The 20,562-nt window shown below is 35.3% G+C and overlaps 2 protein-coding genes across 12 annotated transcripts in view; one reads left to right on the forward strand and one right to left on the reverse strand.

Annotated features, from left to right (window-relative positions):
- Positions 1-20,562, forward strand: part of MNS1 (meiosis specific nuclear structural 1) — a 58,002-nt gene that overhangs the window by 25,122 nt on the left and 12,318 nt on the right. Inside the window, exons 5-11 of one of the 3 annotated variants that reach the window (XM_023616874.2) lie at positions 2,319-2,548; positions 3,348-3,564; positions 3,680-3,787; positions 13,331-13,588; positions 15,409-15,534; positions 17,060-17,167; positions 18,887-19,044. In XM_023616874.2, coding sequence (XP_023472642.2) covers positions 2,319-2,548; positions 3,348-3,564; positions 3,680-3,787; positions 13,331-13,588; positions 15,409-15,534; positions 17,060-17,152 — 1,032 coding nt within the window. In that variant the 3' untranslated portion in view covers positions 17,153-17,167; positions 18,887-19,044. Of the gene's footprint in view, positions 1-2,318; positions 2,549-3,347; positions 3,565-3,679; positions 3,788-13,330; positions 13,589-15,408; positions 15,535-17,059; positions 19,045-20,562 lie in introns of those variants that run through there. The other 2 variants (XM_070236149.1, XM_005603027.4) reach the window with 2 other exon arrangements.
- The window catches only part of TEX9 (testis expressed 9), a 50,692-nt gene continuing 47,959 nt past the window's right edge, over positions 17,830-20,562 (reverse strand). For all 9 annotated transcript variants that reach the window (XM_001500734.7, XM_070236158.1, XM_070236169.1 and 6 more), the window contains 2 exons: positions 18,809-18,943; positions 17,830-18,104 (listed from right to left, as the gene is read on the reverse strand). In XM_001500734.7, coding sequence (XP_001500784.4) covers positions 18,027-18,104; positions 18,809-18,943 — 213 coding nt within the window. In that variant the 3' untranslated portion in view covers positions 17,830-18,026. The remainder of the gene's footprint in view (positions 18,105-18,808; positions 18,944-20,562) is intronic.

Consider the following 20,562-nt stretch of genomic DNA (forward strand, 5'->3'; position numbering starts at 1 on the left):
AATATTTGAGCCTTTCCGATACAAAGAATTAGGTTGCTGCTGAGAATGAACAGCTGTATTCAGTAACTCCCAGCATTCTTTATGGTCTCTAACTGATTATTCTTTGACAAACCAATTCAGTACAAATTGTTAGCATGATCAATATATTTTAGAATGTTATTAATTTTTTTATTTTTAGTTATTTAAAAACATAAACAATTTTTAATTTTAGGTGGGAAACTTTCCTGTTTTATAAACAGCAGTCTCTTCTTGTGATGTTTCCCTCTATTTTTATCGCTTTTTCTAACTTGTTACATACTGCCAAGGTTAGGGCAAGAGTTACTCTTGGGCAAAGGAGTTTCAGAGACACTCACCAGTAGTGTTATACAGTGTAATATAAAAGAGAGTTTATTGAGTTAACACTTAAAAGCAGGGTGCACATCATCACTTGAGCTCTCATTGTCACGCAGAAAGACTAGACATGGATGAACAGATCTGAGTGCAACCGTACACAGTCTTTTAAGTTCCGTCTCCCATTTCTCCGTTATTGCGTAGAGCATTTTGGTGGTAGAGTTCTCTGTCTCCTGGATCCCTTTCAAAGATAGTATACAGCCATGAAAGAGAAAGAGGTAGAGGTAAATGTTCTGGTCTTTAAAGTTGGCCAGGATATATTATAAGTTAGGAAAAAAGCAAGTTGAGGAAAAATCAAGTTGGAGAATAATACATATCACAGACCATTTTTATTTTTTAAAACTTGTGCATATATGTCTGTATATCAACATATAACATATATGTTATATATAACAACTCACACACATATTAACACACACACAGTTAGAGGGGTGATATCAAAATACTCAACGAGTGCCGTGCAATGTTGGCATCAACTAGGAATAGATGCTGTCTACAGTGACACGTGTGTGTGTGTGCTTGTGTGTTAGAACAGAGACAGGCTAGAGGGCTATACCGCATGCTGTTAACTGTGACAGCCTTTGCTGTGGCAGGTGGTAGGAGAGGGTGAGGAGACTTCATTTCCTAAGCCGTATAGGTCTCTTCTACCTTTCAAAAATGAAGTAGAACATAAACAATGTACTATTTGACCAGTAGTTTGCAGTTTTAATTATCCTGATAATTGAGGTTATTCAAGGCAATTGAAGACATTTTAATCTGACTCCTGAAAGAATTGCTGCTATTTTCTAAATAAAATTGATCCACAAAAATTGAAGTCAAATACTCCTAGGACTTGACTAGGTGTCAGGATATCTAGGTGCTAGTTTCTCTCTGTCTCTCCAGCTTTAGTTTTCTTACCTGTGAAAGGAGAACACTGTACTTCTTTAAGTGTACGGTAATCTGTATATATGTGGTTTTCTCATTTCATATTTTTTCTAAAGAACCTAGCACAATATGTACTAAGAAAACAAAAGCAAAGAAAGAATTTTGGTCAAGTCATATTAACAGTTTGGTCAAGTATATGTTAAAGGCATCACCTTTAAGACCAGGGATGGCATTTAGCACTCCTATTTAATCTGCTGCTCCTTTTATGCTTGATGCTGCTAATTGTTCTAGCATTTGGGATGTGATTATAATGGTAAGGGGAAATTTTTAAAATTGCCCCAATATATTTATTTTACAACTCATTTTGTTAAATGATTTCAAAATGGTCAAAATAAATAAGGGGTTTAACCCATTCAAGAAGCAAGACTGTAACTCAGAAGGCATGGGCTTGAATGAGTGAATTAAAAGCTGTAGAAGACTTTGGCACAGTGACATATGTGACCCTTTTAAGTTACAGTGATTACAAAGGGCCTTTAGTAAATGAGGAACGGGAGACTTCAAAGGCCAGTGGCAGGAAGGAAAGTTTAGACTGGAAGAAACTTAAAGAGTTGCTCAGAGCTGTTTAACAGCAGACTGTGTGGAAAAGATGCACCATCCTTACTCTAAGTAGCAGCTGATACACAATGGAGCTAAAAATTGTGAAAATTGCCTATGTCAACTTTTAAATAGAAGATGAAGATGACTACTGCTTTGGCAGTTAACGTCGTTAGGTTATTAATAAAGTACTTCTAACTTTACTCACTGTTTTTCAAATGTGGAGTTATTAATTATCCTTTCATGTATTGCCCTGGGAGAGCTATTTGAAGGCATAAAAAAGCCTCTTTAGGGTCTGGCTCATCATCCACACCCTTCAGTTGATAGCGACCTACCTTTTCTTTTTACCTAGAGAGATGAAAATATTTTATGTAACAGGCTTTATAATATTCAGTTGCATCTGTTTAAAATGTTCTATCATACTATGTTCAAATTTGAAAACGGAAAGATGAATTTTCTTTCAATAACAGAAACGTGATGCTGAAATAGCCAAAACCATGATGGAAGAACATGAGAGAGTAAAAAAGGAAGAGAATGCTGCAGAGGACAAACGAAATAAAGTAAAAGCACAGTACTATCTTGACTTAGAGAAACAGCTTGAAGAACAAGAAAAAAAGAAGGAGGAAGCTTATGAGCAGTTGCTAAAAGAGAAACTCATGGTTGATGAAATTGTTAGGAAAATCTATGAAGAAGATCAATTGTAAGTTTATCCCAACTTTCTTACGTGCCTAAACGTTTGCATTAGGTTGATCCCGGGCTTGTTGTGAAAAGCTAGAGCACCTAGATGGCGCCCCTCCTACAGAGTAAGTCCTCAGTAAGTGTTGTGGTCACATACGCTGAGACCAGATCTTACTGTCTCTGTTAGTGTGACAGTTAATTATCTGATAACTGATAAATGCTTATTAAATGACAATGACTAAACCTTTGTTTTTCTTAAATGTGCCCATAACACATGACAGAGGACTTGTTTTCCAACGAATTTCCTTGGTAGACAGCTGAAGTATAGAGTGCTGTGAGGCTTGTGTAAACAGGTTGTGGCCTTTCTGAAATGAGATGCATACAACTTCATTAATAGGTTAGAGAAGAGGCGTAGTGGTATTTTACTCAGAAAATTCATACCTGTCATATTTAGTCCCACGTAGTAGACACTCAGAGGTTTGTTACATGAATGAATGAACAAACTGTAAATAGGAAAGCCATTTTTATCCACATTATTAACTGAAGGAACTGACAGTTATATTTTTTGATATCATTTCTATTGCTATAAAGCTGCATGGGGGCCAGCCCCGGGGCCGAGTGGTTGAGTTCGTGCACTCCACTGTGGCAGCCCAGGGTTCAGATCCTGGGTGCAGACATGGCACCGCTCATTAGGCCATGTTGAGGCAGCGTCCCACATCCCACAACTAGAGGGACCCACAATAGAATATACAACTATGTACTGGGGGGATTTGGGGAGAAAAAAGCAGGAAAAAAAAACTGCACTTACTATTGCTTTTTAGAGAAAGACAACAAAAGTTAGAAAAAATGAATGCAACTCGAAGGTATATAGAAGAGTTTCAGAAAGAGCAGGCTCTCTGGAGAAAAAAGAAGCGTGAGGAGATGGAAGAAGAAAATAGAAAAATCACAGAGTTTGCCAACATGCAGCAACAAAGAGAAGAAGATCGGATGGCAAAAGTTCAAGAAAGTGAAGAAAAAAGGCTACAGCTTCAGAATATGGTATTAAATAATCAGTTTAACATTGGAGAAATTCTGAAATATTTTTTTCCTGAAATATTTATTACAGAATTTGATTCCTAAAAATGTTTGTGTGTTTTTTTAAAAACTTTAATAGCTGACTCAGAAACTGGAAGAAATGCTGAGGCAACGTGAAGATTTGGAACAAGTGCGACAAGAATTATACCAGGAAGAACAAGCTGAAATGCATAAGAGGAAACTAAAAGTAAGTTTTGGAAATTGACAGAATGATTAACATAGAGAATAATATCACTTTTAAGATGAAGCAGTAGAAAGATAATAGATTTAAACCCAACCATATTGATAATTACATTATATGTAAATGGTATAAACACTACAGTTAAAAGAGAAATTGTCAGGCTGTGTTAAAAAAGCTAGACCCGGGCAGCAGTTCACAAACTGCATAAAAAGCAGGATACAATTAAGTTTTCTTCAAGAAACACGATTTAAATATGAAGACACATACAGTTTAAAAGCAAAAGGATGGAGAAAGATATGTACCATACAAACACTAATCAAAAGCAAGTTGGAGTAGAAATCATGATGTTAATAGAGTAAATTCATGTGGAGGATTAATGGTCCTAAAGGTATATGAACCTAAAAAATCTTCAAAATACATGAAGCAAAACTGAAAGGAGAAATAGACAAACCCATAATTATAGTTGAAGATTTCATTGCTCTTTCTCATTAATATGTAGAATAGTCAGAAAACCACAGGATATGGCATTAAACAGCTATATCAACAAGTTTGAGCTCAAGTCAGGATGATTTGCTGGTTTTCTAATTGGGTTGCTTCTTCACTTATTGTAAAATTTTGAGAGTTCTTTATGTATTCTAGATACTTGTGCTTTGTCAGGTGTGTGGTTTACGAATATTTTCTCCTAGTCTGTAGCTTGTCTTTTCATCCTCTTAACAGGGTCTTTTTCCAAGCAAATGTTTTCAATTTCTATGCAGTCCAGTTTATCAATTTCTGTTTTTATGGATCATACTTTTGGTGTCACCTCTAGGAAGTCTTTGCCTAGATCGTGAAGAATTTCTCCTTTATTTTTCTAAAAGTTTTTCACTTTTAAATCTGTGATCCATTTTCAGTTAATTTTTTGTATAAGATATGAGACTTAGATCAAAGTTCAGTTTTTGCTTTTGGATGTCCAGTTGCTCCACACCATTTGTTGGAAAGGTTCTCTCTCCTACACTGAATTGCTTTTGCACCTGTGTTAAAACACAGTAGAGCGTATTTGTATGGGTCTGTTCCTGGGATCTCTATTTTGTCTGTTGATCTATCTGTCCATCCTTCCATCAGTACCACACAGTCTTGATTACTGTAGCTGTATAATAAGTCTTCAGAACTGTTTTAGCTATTCTAGTTCCTTTGCCTTTCCATATGAATTTTAGAATAATTTTGTCTCTAGAAGTAGTCTTTTGGGATTTTGATAGGAATTGCATTAAATCTGAATATCAATTTGGGGAGAGTTGACATGTTCACTATGTTGAGTCTTCCAGTCCATGAACATAGTATGACTCTCCATTTATTTAGATCATCTTTGAATTTTTCCATCACTGTTTTTTAGTTTTCAGCATGCAAATCTTGTATATGTTCTGTTAGATTTACATCTAAGTATTTCTCTCTTTTTTTGGCAATTGTAAATGGGATTTTAGTTTTAATTTCAGTGTCCATGTACTCATTGCTAGTGAATTGACTTTTTTATATTTATCTTGTATCTCATGACCTTGCTGAATTACTTAGTAGCTCTAAGAGTTGTTTTCTTTTTTGCTACGTAGTATATGGTATCTTCTGTATATAGGAACAGTTTTATTCCTTGCTCTTCTCTGTATACTTTTTATTTCCTTTTTTTGCGTTATTGCACTGGGTAAAACTTCTAGCGTTGGCTACCACTATCCCGAGTGAAAATGATGAGAGTGGACATCAACTTTCTTTGTTACATTCCTTAGGGGGAAAGCATTCTGTTAGTTGTAGGTTTTTTGTTCATGCTGTTTATTAAGTTGAGGGAGTTCTCTTCTATCCCTATTTTTCAGAAGGTTTTTATCATGAAGGGGTGTTAAATTTCCTCAAATGCTTTTGCTGTGTCTGTTGGTATGATCATGTGCTTTTTCTTCCTTAGCCTGGTGGATTACTTTGGTTGATTTTTTGAGTACCGTACTGAACCACCTTGCGTCACAAGAATAAACCCTACTTGGTCATGATTTCTTTTAATATATGGGGCTGGATTCTATTTTCTAGTATTGTGTTAAGGATTTTTGCATCCATATTTATGAGGAATATCAGTTTTTAGTTTCCTTTTTTAATGCTGGTGTCAGGGTAATACTATCTTCCTAAAATGAATGGGGAAGTGTTCCCTCCTCTTCTATTTTCTGGAAGAGATTGTGTAAAATTGGTGTTAATTCTTCTTTAAACGTTTGGTGGAATTTTCCAGTGAAGCCATCTGGGCTTAGAGTTTTATTTTTTGAGAGTTTTAAATTATTAATTCAATACCCTTAATAGTTATAGAGCTATTCAAATCATCTTATTTCATATTCAATGAGTTTTGGTGTCTTGTGTTTCCCAAGGAAGTGATCCATTTTGTCTAAGTGGTCAAACCTATGCATGTAGAATTGTTTATTCTCCTGTTATCCTTTTGATGTCTCTGGAATCTCTAGGGCTATCCCATGTTTCATTCCTAGTATTGGTAATTGGTTTCTTCATTTATTTGGTCCACTCTTGCTTTGGGTTTTTCAATTTTACTGATTTTTTTCAATTTCAGCTTTCTTGAAATATAAATGACATATAAAATTGTAAGATATTTAAAGTGTACATCCTGGTGATTTACTATATGTTTACCTTGTGAAAGAATTCCCCCGTCTGGTTAATTAACACATCTGTCACCTCACATATTTATCTTTTTTTTTTTCCTTTGGTGAGAACATTTAAGTTCTACTCTTAGCAAATTTCAATTATACAATTCAGTGTTATTGACTAGTCACCATGTTTTACATTAGATCCTCAGACCTTGTTCATCTTATAGCTGAAATTATTTTCCCTTTTACCAACCTCTCCCTGTTTCCTCCACACCTCCCTGCTCCCTACCCCAACGCCGTGCTCCCAGCTCAGCCTCTGGCAACCGCTTTTCTACTCTGTTTCTATGAGTTTGACATTTTTTTTTTATATTCCACATATAAGTGTTACCATGTAATATTTGTCTTTCTCTGTCTGGCTTATTTCACTTAGCATCCATGTTGTTGCAGATGGCAGGATTTCCTTCTTTTTATGGCTGAATAATATCCATTTTATGTATATATCACATTTTCTTTATCCCTTGACAGACACTTAGGTTGTTTCCATGTCTTGGCTATTGTGAATAATGCTGCAGTGAACATGGGAGTGCAGATATCTCTTTGATATCCTGTTTTCATTTCCTTTGGATAGATACCCAGAAGTGAGACTGCCGAATCATATGGTAGTTCTATTTTTAATTTTTTGAGGAACCTCCGTACTGTTTTTCATAGTGGCTGCACCAATTTACCTTCCTACCGACAGTGCACAAGGGTCTTCTTTTTTCCACATCCTTACCAACACTTGTGATCTCTTGTCTTTTTTATTTATTTATTTTTTAGACCTGAATCTTTTTAAAAACATTATTTTAGTGAGGTCATATTGGTTTATAACATTGTGTAATTTGTAACAGATGTGAGGTGATATCTCATTGTGGTTTTGATTTGCATTTCCCTGATAATTAATGTCAAGCACATTTTCATGTACCTGCTGGCTAATTGTATAGCTTCTTTGGTAAAATGTCTATTCAGATCCTCTGCCCATTTTTTAAATCAGATTTCTTGTTCTTTTTTATTGAGTTGTATGAGTTTTTATATATTTTGGATATTAACCCCTTATCAGATATATGATTTGCAAATATTTTCTCCCATTCCGTAGATTGCCTTTTCATTTTGTTGATGGTTTCCTTTGCTGTGCAGAAGCTTGTTAATTTGATGTAGTCCTACCTGTTTGTTTTTGCTTTTGTTGCCTTTGCTTTTGGCATCTAATCCAAAAAATCATTACTGAGACTGGTTTTGAAGAGTTTACCCTGTATGTTTTCTTCTAGGAGTTTTGTAGTTTCAGTTTCACTGATTTCTTTTTAAAGAATCAGTCTTTTGTTTCATTGATATTGTCTATTGGTTTTCTGTGATCAATTCCATTGGTATCTGCTCTATTATTTCCTTCCTTCTGCTTGTTTTGAGTTTACTTCTCTTTTTATAGGTTTTGGGGTAGGCACTTAGATCATTGATTTGAGACATTTCCTAGGCATGCACTTAGTGCTATACATGCATTTTCCGAAACATATGCATTTAGTGCTGTAAATTTCCCTCAAAATTGTTTTAGTTGCATCTCACAAGTTTTGATATGTCTTATTTTCATTAACTCCATTGTACTTATTTTCCCTGAGACTTCCTCTTTGATCCATGAATTATTTAAAAGTGTGTTGCAGGTGTCCCCAGATGTCCAGAAATGTTCATTTTTTTTTATTATTTTTAGTTTGATTCCATTGTGGTCAGAGAATACATTCAGTATGATTTCATTTCCTTTAAATTTCTTCTGTGGGCACTTGAAAAGAAAAATGCTCTATAAATGTCCATTAGATCCTACTGGTTGATGATATTGTTGGGTTCTTCTAAATCCTTGCCGATTTTCTGTCTAATTGTTCTATCAGTTGTTGAGAGAAGGTTATTGAAGTCTGTAACTATAATTGTGGATGTGAATATTTCTCCTTTTACAAAGTGTTTTCTAATTGAGGTAAAATTTACATTGCATAAAATTAACTACTTTGTTTTAAAATATACAGTTCAGGAGCATTTAGTACATTCATAGTGTTGTGCAGCCATCATCTCTGTCTAGTTGCAAGACATTTTTGTTACCCCGAAAGGATACCTTGCACCACTTAAGCTGTCACTCTACATTCCGTATTTCCCTAGCTGCTGGCAACTACTAATTGGCTTTCTGTCTTTATGGATTTTGCTATTCTGGATATTTCATATAAATGGGGTCGTACAATATGTGACCTTTTGTGTTTGGCGTTTTTCCCTTAGGATAATGTTTTTGAGGATTATCTATTTTATAGCTTGTGTTAGTAATTCATTTCTTCTTTTGGCTGAATAACATTCCATTGTATGGCTATACCACATTTTGTTTATCCATTCAACAGTTTATGGATATTTGATTTGTTTCCACCTTTTGACTATTGTGACTGTTGCTGCTATGAACATTTGTTTTTGTTTGAATATCTTTTAAAAATTATTTTGGGTATATACCTAAGAGTGGAATTGCTGGGTCATATGGTAATTTTGTGTTTAACTTTTTGAGGAACTGCCCAACTGTTTTCCACAAAGGCTGCACCATTTTACATTCCTACTGTCAGTGTATGAAGGTTCCATTTTCTCTACATCCTTTCCAACACTTGTTATTTTCTGTCATATTATACACAAAAACGATCTCAAAATGAGTAAGATATAAACAAAAAGAAGCTGAAACTACAAAACTTCTGGAAGAACACATAGGAGAAATTCTTTATAAACTTGAGAATGGCTAAAGGATAAAAATAAGATAAAAAAGTCATGAACTATAAAAGAAAAAGTGTATAAATTGGGTTTCATCAAAATTAATAATTTCCTGAGCCAGTCCTGATTGCCTAGTGGTTAAAGTTCCACACGCCCTGCATTGGTGGCCCAGGTTCCGTTCCCAGGTGTGGAACCATACCACTCATCTGTCAGGAGCCATGCTGTGGCAGCGGCTCACATAGAAGAACCAGAAGGACTTAGAACAAGAATATACAACTATGTAGTGGGGCAGGGGAAAAAAAGAGAGGAAGACTGGCAACAAATGTTAGCTCAGGCCAAATATTTCCTAGCCAAAAAAGAAAAGGGAGATTACTAAGTATTGGTATAAAAGGCATGTTAGCACCAAAGAAAGAAGTTAATAATTTCTTAACATTGTTAGGAAAATGAAAATGCAAGCCACAGTCTGGGAGAGAATATTCCCCATACATGTATGTTACAAAGAACTTTTATCCAGAATATATAAAGCATACTTATAACTTCATAATAGAATATAAAGAACTCAGCTTTTTTTTAAGGAGCAAAAAGTTTGAACAGATACTTCATAGAACAATATATATGAATAGCCAAGTACACAATAAATTGTAGCTATTGTTATTATATTTAATATTTTTCAGCTATCTCAAAGTAGAACATTATTTTAGATACACTGTTTCCTCAGCGAGGAGGAAATAGATACCAGGTATTGATGTCAAAATCTATTGATGTATATTCTTAATAATGAACTTCATTTAAGAATGTAAAATGTGTACAGTTCTTTTAAAAACATCTTAATGTAATTCACTTATATACATCTAAGATCAAATTACTCAGAAAAGTTAAGAATTAAATGGTGGATGAAGGCATCACAGACATATATGAACAAATGGGAAGCAGACAGGCAGAGTTATCACCAGATAAGTAAAACACCAAATGGATACCCGATATCACAGATAAAAGGTATAATCGATAATGAAGGTACAGCAGAATGAACATTTAATCTTCCATCTAATGTTGCCTTGAAGTACGTAACTTCTTTTTTTTTTTAAGATTTTGTTTTTCCTTTTTCTCCCCAAAGGCCCCCAGTACATAGTTGTGCACCTTTAGTTGTGGCGCCGCCCCAGCATGGCCTGGTGAGCGGTGCCATGTCCGCGCCCAGGACTCGAACTGGTGAAACCCTGGGCCGCCACAGCATAGCGGGTGAACTTAACCAGTCGGCCACAGGGCTGGCCCCAGAAGTGCATAACTTTTTAAAGGCTGTGAGATCTCCAAAGAAAATTTACCAGAATAATGCAGGAGGAAAGGGTGTTTAACATCACTAGAAATTAATAACAGATATTTTAACCTACTAACTGAAAATCTAAAAACATTCTTTTCAATTATTATTGGTTGAAGAGGATATTTGGAGACAGTTTAAAGAATGAGATTACTGCATATCAGAATCTATCAGATTTTGTAAAACTGCTCTCTGGGGCAATTAATTATTAAATGAGAAATACTGGAAAAAATTACCTAGGCAATCAACTCAGTAACTTAGAAGAACAATACAAATTCAAGTATGCGGCAAGAATATGGAAGGAAATAATAAAGATACAAGTGGAAATAAACTAAAATCAGGAGAACACATTAGTATTAATCCAGTTGCTTAATGTTAATGAGAAAAAGCTTTTACTCTGGAAAAACATTGAAAAATAAAAAAAAATTGAAGGAATAAAAGGTCTGTAAAGAAAGGAGATTAGAAAAATAGTGAAAGATTATTCAATTGTATCCTAATAAAATGTAAAAATCTCAATGGCGCAATTTTCTGAGTTAAAAATATAGTGATTTAAAAACATGTAGAAAAATCAGACAAAATAAGATTATTAAGAATATTTGCTATATTAAAAGTGCCCTGCCTCACCTCCTCTCAGCCTCGCCTCTGGTTTCAGTGACAGCTGTGGAGACAGTTGTGAGGGCTTAGTCTGACTGTACTGACAGCTTCCTTAAGTGTGGGGGTGTGGGGGTGTGGGTGGGGTCAGGGAGTCAGTGTCCTCTGGGGCATCCCTCAGCAACAGTGGACAGAAATTAAGGGGTAAATGCTTCTTCCTTTCAGCCTTCAGGAAGGTCCTGAAAGGCACTCCATGCCTTCCTCACAAGGCCCTGGCAGGATTAAGCCTCAGTGCCCATGGTGGTAACCAGCTCAGTGGAGCACCCTTGTGTTGGCTTTTCTTGCTTCCCTGCTTCGCTCTGCTTGTCCTTGACTGCTGCTTCCTAAGATTACCTCCCTGGTAAAATCTCTATTACAAGTCCTTGTTTAAGGCTCTGCTTTCAGAGGAGAACCCAGACTAAGAAACCTCTAAAAGTTTGCAGGCTCAGAGTAGTTTTACAGCAAATTATTTCAAACCTTCAGTGAACAGCTATTTCTCAAACCACATAATGGGTTTTAGAACATAGAAAAGGATAGAAAACTATGCATTTCAGATTATATAACTATATAATCCTGATCCAGGCATGTCAAAGAGTACATGAACACTTTTAGTTGAAAAGAGATAGTTTTGTTTAATATATATTTATTTTGCCAAACTCTTCCCTGTTTTTAGCCAGCTGTCTTCACCATTGGATTAAACTAAAATTTGTGTGGGAGATGGGTGCCAGGAAATGTGAGCAGTTCATTTGTTTCATTCAGTATGTACTAAATTTCTGTGTGCAAAGCATTATAAGCTCTTGAGGAATTCAAAGCTAACTGACAGCATCTCTGCCTTCAGTGAGCCTTTTGACTTGTATATAATACATGGCAAATGAACACCAACTGCGTATTATAAAAACACTATGTGCCCAGCATCCCAAAGAAAAATAAGATATGCACTCTAGGAATTTATTTTTAGTGAGGAATAGGCATGTACATATGAAATAAAGTTAAATGATGGAAAAATTAAATGGGATAAGTGGCCAAAAAGAGAGGTAATTATCGGTTAGAGTGATTAGAGAAGACTAAGGAGGAGGTAGGATTGTGAAGCTATTAGATGGGGATAAGTGAAGAGACAGAGGTCGGATGTGGCGCACAAAGTTGCTCGCGCTGATACTGCAGATTGGCTCACTTAAAGCCCACTCCTACCCCCTTTTAAAAACATTTGTCTTCCATAAAGACTATAAAGTTTAAACTACATTTCTCTTCTCTGAGCTGGAATTCTTCAAGTGACCTAGGTTATCTCCAACAGTTGTCTTCCCACCCCCCCCCACCCCACCCCCCATCAAGGGGTGAAGATGGAAGTGAGCAGATGAGTTAACAGCCACGCCAGATCAGGTCATTGCGGGTAGCTTTGGTAGAGTCCCCATCACAGAATTTGAGCAGTTCCCTGGCCTTCCTGGAAGTTCTGTATGCTCCCTGATGGCCTCTGTTATAGTTTGTGTTATTGATAAGTAAGAACCCTGACCATAGAGCTGTTGTTGTTAAGGCAATATTTTGGATGCCTGAAAGATACTGGCTTACCTGGAGCTTGTGTTAGAATTGGGCAAGGTTGATTAGATTAGAGAAGGATTTAAAATTTACATCCGTCCTAACTGAGTAGACTAGATGATAAAACAAACATGGTAAAATGCTATTGGTAGAATCTAGGTGTTCAGAAATCACTGTGAAATTCTTTATATTTTCAGTTATGTTTGAAATTTTTCATAATAAGATTTTGGGAAAATTAAAGTTTGTAGTAAAGGACTTTGCTCCAAGTAAATTTGAATTTCCCTGAAAAACTTCTGATTATCATTGCTAGATTATTGTTCTGAAAAATGTTTGTCAATGATTTGAACAACAGTTTCAGGCAAGATTCTAGAATGACTCATGGTTGATACAAATTACGCAGACCACAGATTTAATAAACTCACATGTAGAAAAACATTTTATATCAGCTCTTTCAAAGTAGTTATGTGTTAATTCTGAGTACAGAAACAAGATGATAAATACCTACAAATTAAAATTGAAAATAAGTAACGGAGGCAATCCAAAAGTAACATGTACTTTATCCAACTAGTTTTAACAGGATGGGGCAACATGTTACCTTGAAAATGCTTAATTTTTTCACTTTCATTTCATATTGTAACATTAAGCTTAAGCAAACTATATCCTACCCTTTCTTTATAAATCTGCTGTAAAGAAACCGTAACTGAATTAACTTTCATATGTATTGTTCTTTAGGAAGAAGCAGAAGAGAAATTGAGAAAGCAAAAGGAGTTGAAGCAAAATTTTATAGAACAAATGGCCTTGAAGGAACTAGTACTACAGGCTGCAAAAGAGGAAGAGGAGATCTTCAGAAAAGCTATGCTAGCTAAACTTGCTGAGGATGATCGAATAGAATTAATGAACGCTCAGAAACAAAGAATGAAGCAGCTCGAACACAGGAGGGCTGTGGAAAGACTTATTGAGGAACGTCGCAACCAATTCCTTGCAGACAAAGTAAGAAGTGTTTTGGGGTTTTTTTGGTCATTATCATTAAACAGCAATCAGCTCATCTACTCATCCACAAAACATTTAACTCAGAAACTTTTATGTGCCAGATGATGTCAGATGTCTGTTTACTAATCATATGATCTATAAATTTTCTGACCAATCGTTAGTGTATCTAGAAAATATTTATTGATGTTTTCTGTGTGCTGGTTGGTGTTAAGAACATAAAGATAAATATGACTAAGTCCATGTCATCTATGAGTTTGTGGTCTTGGTTAAGAAAAAAATATATAAAAACAGTGATTATATAATAAGATATGTCAAGTGCAAGTGATTATAATTATACAGGGATGGTGGATGTCTTGGTATAGCAGAGAGGAGACAGATCATGAATGCCTGGATGCTATTTTAAGGAAGGTAGACTTTATCCAACAGGACCCACTGAAGAATTAAGAAAGCTACATGATAAGATCTGCACTTGGAAAGATGACTCAAGTAGCAGTAGTGTGGATAGATGTGAGGGGAGTCAGACTGGAGAGAGGGAGACCTGCAAGGAAGTTATTACAGTAGTCCCAGTGATAGTTGGTGAAAGCCCATGCAAATGGAGAAGGGATCCATCTGAGAGATGGTAAGAAGACAGAACTGAGAGCCAGGCCTGATGGCCTAGTGTTAAAGGTTGGTGTGCTCTGCTTTGGTGGCCTGGGTTTGATTCCCAGGTGTGGAACCACACCCTTCACCTGTCACTAGCCAGGCTGTAGCAGCGCCTCACATAGAAGAACTAGAAGGACTTACAACTAGAATATACGACTATGGGCTGGGGCTTTGAGAGGGGGGAAAAAAAGAGGAAGATTGGCAACAGATGTTAGCTCAGGGCAAATCTTTCCCAGCCAAAAAAAAAAAAAAGAACTGATAAGACTTGGTGACCAGTTAGATCTAGAGAGGTGAGAGAAGAATTAAGGCTACTACTGATAAATAATACTGTTACCTCCATCTTGAGTAAGTGAGTGAGTGATGTCCTAAAGAAAGTGTATGCATATCATTCAGTAACTTTGAAGAGTTATTAGGTTATATGGAAGCTTGCCTCTCGTTGTACCAAAAAAGAGACATCCTGCTTTAGCATTAATACTACGTTAAAGTAATTCTTGGCAGGAATTCATCACTATTTCAGTGGTCTTCTCTTAGCAACCTTCCCTACCCAATAGGATTATTTGGATACAATTCCATAAGAGTTCTTTTAAGCCCGAAATTTTTTAAGCTAGTCATTTTTTCCACATTATATGGCACAGACTTGGTGTCATTATCTAAGAGTATTCAGAACTCTTTCCTGAGAAATACTAGTTCTGCTGGAACTCGTGCTGCTACTCTTGTGCTTAATACAGGCTTTTGAAAATTTAATACATATGGAAATACTTCTCTCTTAGATATGCCTATTCTGTTTTATCTACCTTTTTTTATCTTATACTATAAGCTGCCTTCAGCACCTGGCATATGGTAAGCATTCCATAAATATTTGTTGAATTAATTAGAAAATTACTTCTTTGAACATTTTTTCCTTGGTGATGAAGACATTGTCCTGAAAATGTGTACTGGCCTCCCTAAAAGCCCAGTCAATCATGACTACTGTTCTTGCAACTTTAAAGGCATAGTAACTATAAAAGATAAGATAGATATAATATACATAAAAGATATATACACTATCTAGCATCCTTTGAAGTTAGTGTCAAATAATCAATTTTATCTAATTCACTGCAAGAGTAGTTTTATTCAACAGCTTCTCATAAGATTAATGTATTTTGTGACAACTAATGAAATTTTATTTACATTTCCAGCAACAGGAACTGGAAGAATGGCAGTTGCAGCAAAGACGACAAGGATGTATTAATGCAATTATTGAAGAAGAAAGACTAAAACTTCTCAAAGAACATGCTTCAAAATTACTAGGATATCTCCCTAAAGTAAGTGAGATTTAACTTAAAGTGTAATCCTCATGACCTCTAACAGTGGGGGAAAAACATGGCATTAGGATTTCAGAAGGCCTGGGTTTCACTCACTCCTTGCTGTTACGAAGCAGCAGTGTGATTTTTGCCAGTCATTAAACATCTCCAAAACGAGAGTGTTGGTTTTGGCACATTCTTAGAAGTATGAGCTAAATTTATGGAATGTAAATCTTAGAGGTGGTTTTCTCTGCTCTCAGTGTAGGAGGTCTAAAACTAAACTACTTGAAACCAGTTGTGATATTTTGTACACCAAATCTGATTTTATACAGCAAAATCTTGTAGTTGTTAACACCAATAACAGACACTTGCTTGAATTGAGTCTGAGACAGATCTGCTCTGTAATAGTAGGTTATAACTAGGTGGTACTAGGTAACCTGGGGTTTTGAAAGTACTTCCAGAAGACAGCAAATTTTCATGTGTATCTCAGATACATTGTAACAATAAATAAAATAACCAAGTTTCACAGGCCACATAAACATCTGGACTCATGTAAATAAAATTTCTATCCTTCAAATAAAGAAATTATGCCATTTGATGTTTTATTCAATTAGAAGAATTGAGTGCATATTTTATGTTTAGTCCAGTGCTAAGGAAGGAAGAAGAAAGAGAACTATATAAGTAATTATTGCCTGTCCACAGGACCTTATAGTCTAATTGGTTAGACAGGATTAATGAGTACAAAATTATGTGTTAATCACAAAAACCATATGGAATTGATAAATTTCATAAAATAGACTATAAATTCTGGGAGAGTCTTGGGGTTTAGATGTTTTTGTACGGAAATAATTTTGGAGATAGGGAGAGCCTAATAAACCTAATATCCTAAAATGATTTTTATCCTTTAGGTCCTAATGGCCCCAAATGGCCTAAATTATTCTTTAGATCCTTTAGATTATAAGTAAATATTTAAGTTGAATTTTGTTTCAAAGAGCCTTTTACTGTATACTATGAAAAATAAGTAAATAAGAATGAAGAATTTCAAAGGGCTTGCTTAAATGACTTAACTCCAAACCTGAGTCTTCCATCTGCAAGACTGAATGTCTGCTGATGAGCCGTAGAACTGAGGGAAGGGCCAATCCCATGAGGAGTCTGGCTGAGCTCAGTCTCTTTACCCTGACCTCCCTCATATTACATTGTAGGGCTGTTTCAAGACAAGGGTAGGGTGTGGGATAGATTAAATTCCTTCCCGTTCAGCCAGTCCAAGCAGTGGTGCTTGTAGTAGTAAAGTAGAAGAGCCCAGATTCCTATGATAAGTTCCAACAGTGGAGCTGATAAATCAGGAAATCGAGTCAGTCTAAAAGTATTCAGTATGTATATCAAGTTATAATTTGCAGAAAATAATGTTTTTCTTCATAAATCTATTAAATAGAATTTATTGTCTTGGAGATAACTACGAATTTCATGTCTACATATTTGTGAGTCTTACAGCATTTAGTGAAATATTCTGGCATTCAAAGTAACCCACAAAATTTTTTTCTTGTAGGGAGTATTTAAAAAAGAGGATGATATTGATATGCTTGGTGAAGAGTTTAGGAAAGCATATCAGGAAAGGAGTGCAATTTGTGAAGAGAAGTGATATCACCAAGATTTGGTAAAAAACCTGGATTCTTTTGTATGTTACCACTAGATGTCAGCGTAACTTTTGTTTTACAGATCAGTGATAGTAAGAATCCATTGTCTATTTGGATTTTCTAAAACATCTGTATTTCATCATTTGTAAACAATTAATCTATAAGGAAACATTTGACAAAAACTAAACAAATTACTAAGCATTTTTTAACTGCAAAATTAATCGCTTTTAGTCAAACTGTTGTTTTTGTACTGATGATTTGAAGATCTGAGTTCTATACAACACTCCATATATAAAAACATATTATAGGCCAAAAGCAGAGGACTAACTTCTCTGTACCACTCCTGCTGTTCAGAGATTCTTCAGTATCCCCATTCAGGCTACAGTCTGTCTATGTTTAGGGAATTTACTTCCCTGATTTGGCTAGGGAAATAATAAGTATTTAGAATTAATTTGGGTTTGGAGCATCTTTTTCTGTCCATTATAAGGGAGGAGAAAAGCAAAGAGTGAGGAATTTTAAAGTGCTTTATTACCTAATGGGCTTAATTGTCAATTAGAAATTAAAAACAGCATTTCTCTCAGAAACTATCGTTTATTAACTAGAGTTAAATCTCCAGAACATATATTCTATTCAAGTACTGTTGAAAAGGGCTAGCAGATCATAAAGATAGCCGACTCAAAAGTTATTTCATATTGCTTTATTTTACAAAATATTTCCTTTTCCCAATAACACTATCAATTTTGTATTCCCCAAATTTAAACAGGGAATTCTTTAGAAGTATTTTGATTTCATTATCAAATAATTCAAACTATTACAACTTAAATAAAACATATACCCATCACGCACAGTTGGCTATACAGACTAATTAGAGTAGATCACTTATGAATTTCCCCATTCAAGTGCCTTCATAAATTCCTCTTCAGTGAAAGACAGCATCTTGGCAGCTTCAATATGCATCTGGTTTTAAAAAAATCAATATTGTCTAATTTAATATTAAGACTAGACCACAGAACAACAGGAAATTTGAGAAGTATGTGTATATTAATATGCTATCAAATATTCCAATAAACATATTTGAAATTGTAATTACATTCAAGGGCCAGCCTATAAAAGCCTACTTGTCGAACAGTGGTATTGTACCAACCTACTCTTGAGAGAATAATACTAATACCTAACCTTTGCAAAAATGGAGAGTGGCAGAACCATGAATTAATATTACTAATACCTAACCTTTGCAAAAATGGAGAGTGGCAGAACCATGAATTCATATCTTCTCACCACCAGATAACTCATGTGTAGAGACTGGAACAATAGGGGTTTGGAAAATCAGTTTTCACTCTTAAGGTTTCAAGAAGCAAACCAATCACCTAAGATAATAGTTATTCTTGTATATGGTACTTTATTTAGTTAAGGAGTACCCATACTGTACTTACTAGTCCCATTTTTCACATTACTAGTTTACTTGCCTGAAAATATCCATTTGCTTGGATAACACATTAAATACATTTTGTATGCTTAATGCATTTTATGTTGATAAAATTTTCTGCCTAATCATGTCAAAATAAGAAACATACTAAAGTAGGAATATTAAATATTTTAGTAGAGAGCTCTAAATAATATCTATGATTTATTTTAACTTTGTTTTTTTAGGATAGACTCACCTTCTGCCTTTTTAAAACATCAATTAATTTTAATTGTTTCTTGAATCCTATCATTAATTCTCCTTTTTGTTTTTCTAGCTTCTTGTTTTCTGATTTTAATGCTTCAATTTTTTTTTGTTCTTCATTCACTACATCCTGCAAAAGGAAAAAAAAATCCCATATATTCTTTGCAGTTTTTTAATGGAAAAAATTATCATCGCATCAGTAATAAAAACTATTTTATAACAAATATAAAATTATTTGTAGATAGTTTTCTTCACATTACCAAATTACTGTAACTTTGATCACTTTTAATGATACTCACATCTCTTGCATTTTAAAAAACATTTTTAAAATAACAACTCAGGTCTAATCCCAATAATAGCAAAGTTGCTTGTATTGGACTAGCTCTCCTGACAGTAACAAATATAAACTCTGGACACAATTTTAAAAATATACTTGAAGGCAATAGGTGAGTAATCAATAGTAAACAGAAACTGGATTTGATATGATCCTTGAAAAAGTGGAAGCTTACTGGTTGAGATCCACATTCAGCTGGATTCTGAGAGCACTTTCCAGTTCAGGGTTCACAGGGGATATACCTCAAGCAAAAAGTAGCAGTCTTATTGGGCTGAGGAATGAGACAGCAGGGCTGCCAGGGTGGTAGAATTTCCAGGTGGGAAATCCTAGAAATGAGTCCTCAAAATCTGCATACATATTTCCCTCAAATCCTTGGCAGACACCTAAATACATGTGCAAGGTGAGATGCCTAGGAACCCATGATAGGCAGCAGCTGTGGTGTAAAGAGCTGAGCAGAGAATTCAGTCACTGCCCATGACAAGGGAGAACAAGTTTGTAATCTCAGTAAAAATTAACTGGATGAGCTCTCCAGTAATGTGGACAATGCAGAAAAAGAATCATTGAACTTTAAGACAGATCACTAGAAGTTATTAAGTACAAAATATACATTAAGTATATTTTTCAAGTATACTTGAAAAAATGTTGAAGTCTTTCATGCAAAAGGAAAATGATACTAGAAGGAAATCTGAATCTACATACACGTAAAAAGGAAAGAAAAAAAAGCGTACCAGATAGTAACATGTGGTAAATATTAGTACACTTTTTCTTTTTAAAAAATCTAAAAGATAATTGAGAGTGACATCAGCAAGATGGCAGATTAGAAAGCTCCAGGCCCTTGTTCTGCCAAGGAACACCCATGGAAACACTGAATACACAATACACAGGCTAATGTAGCATTGTGAGAACTCTAGAAGCCAATTAAACAGCAGCAGCAACCAAGTAAACGCCAAACAAGAAAAAAACCACATTCAAAATGGTAGGAAATTTCATGGCATTTATGCGCAATCTTTCCCCTCACCCTTCCAGGCATAGTGGAAGGAAGCCTCTCAATTCCTGGCTTCTCCCTCAGGATGGAAAGAAAGTGAAATTTGCTTATGACATTCTGACTTGTCTGGGGGCTGCCTGAAGGACTAGTTTCTGTCTTGCCTGACTCAAGAGTACTGATGGAATGGTGGCATAGTTTGGATGTCAGGCTGGAGGCTGCTGAAAGCATTAGTGGGCACCACTGCACATGAGAATTGCAGAAGGTCTGCAGAACCACAGGCACCTAGGGGCAAGAGATTTTGGGCAGAGGAATAAAATACAACATCTAAAGCCCTGAGAAGAAGCAGGGCTGAAGCGTTTAGGAAATTAAGACATTTAAATAAGAGACAAAAAAGCTTTAACATATATAGAAAAGAACAAAATGGAATAAG

Source organism: Equus caballus, chromosome 1 (genome assembly GCF_041296265.1).
Source record: "Equus caballus isolate H_3958 breed thoroughbred chromosome 1, TB-T2T, whole genome shotgun sequence".
Lineage (NCBI taxonomy): Eukaryota > Metazoa > Chordata > Mammalia > Perissodactyla > Equidae > Equus > Equus caballus.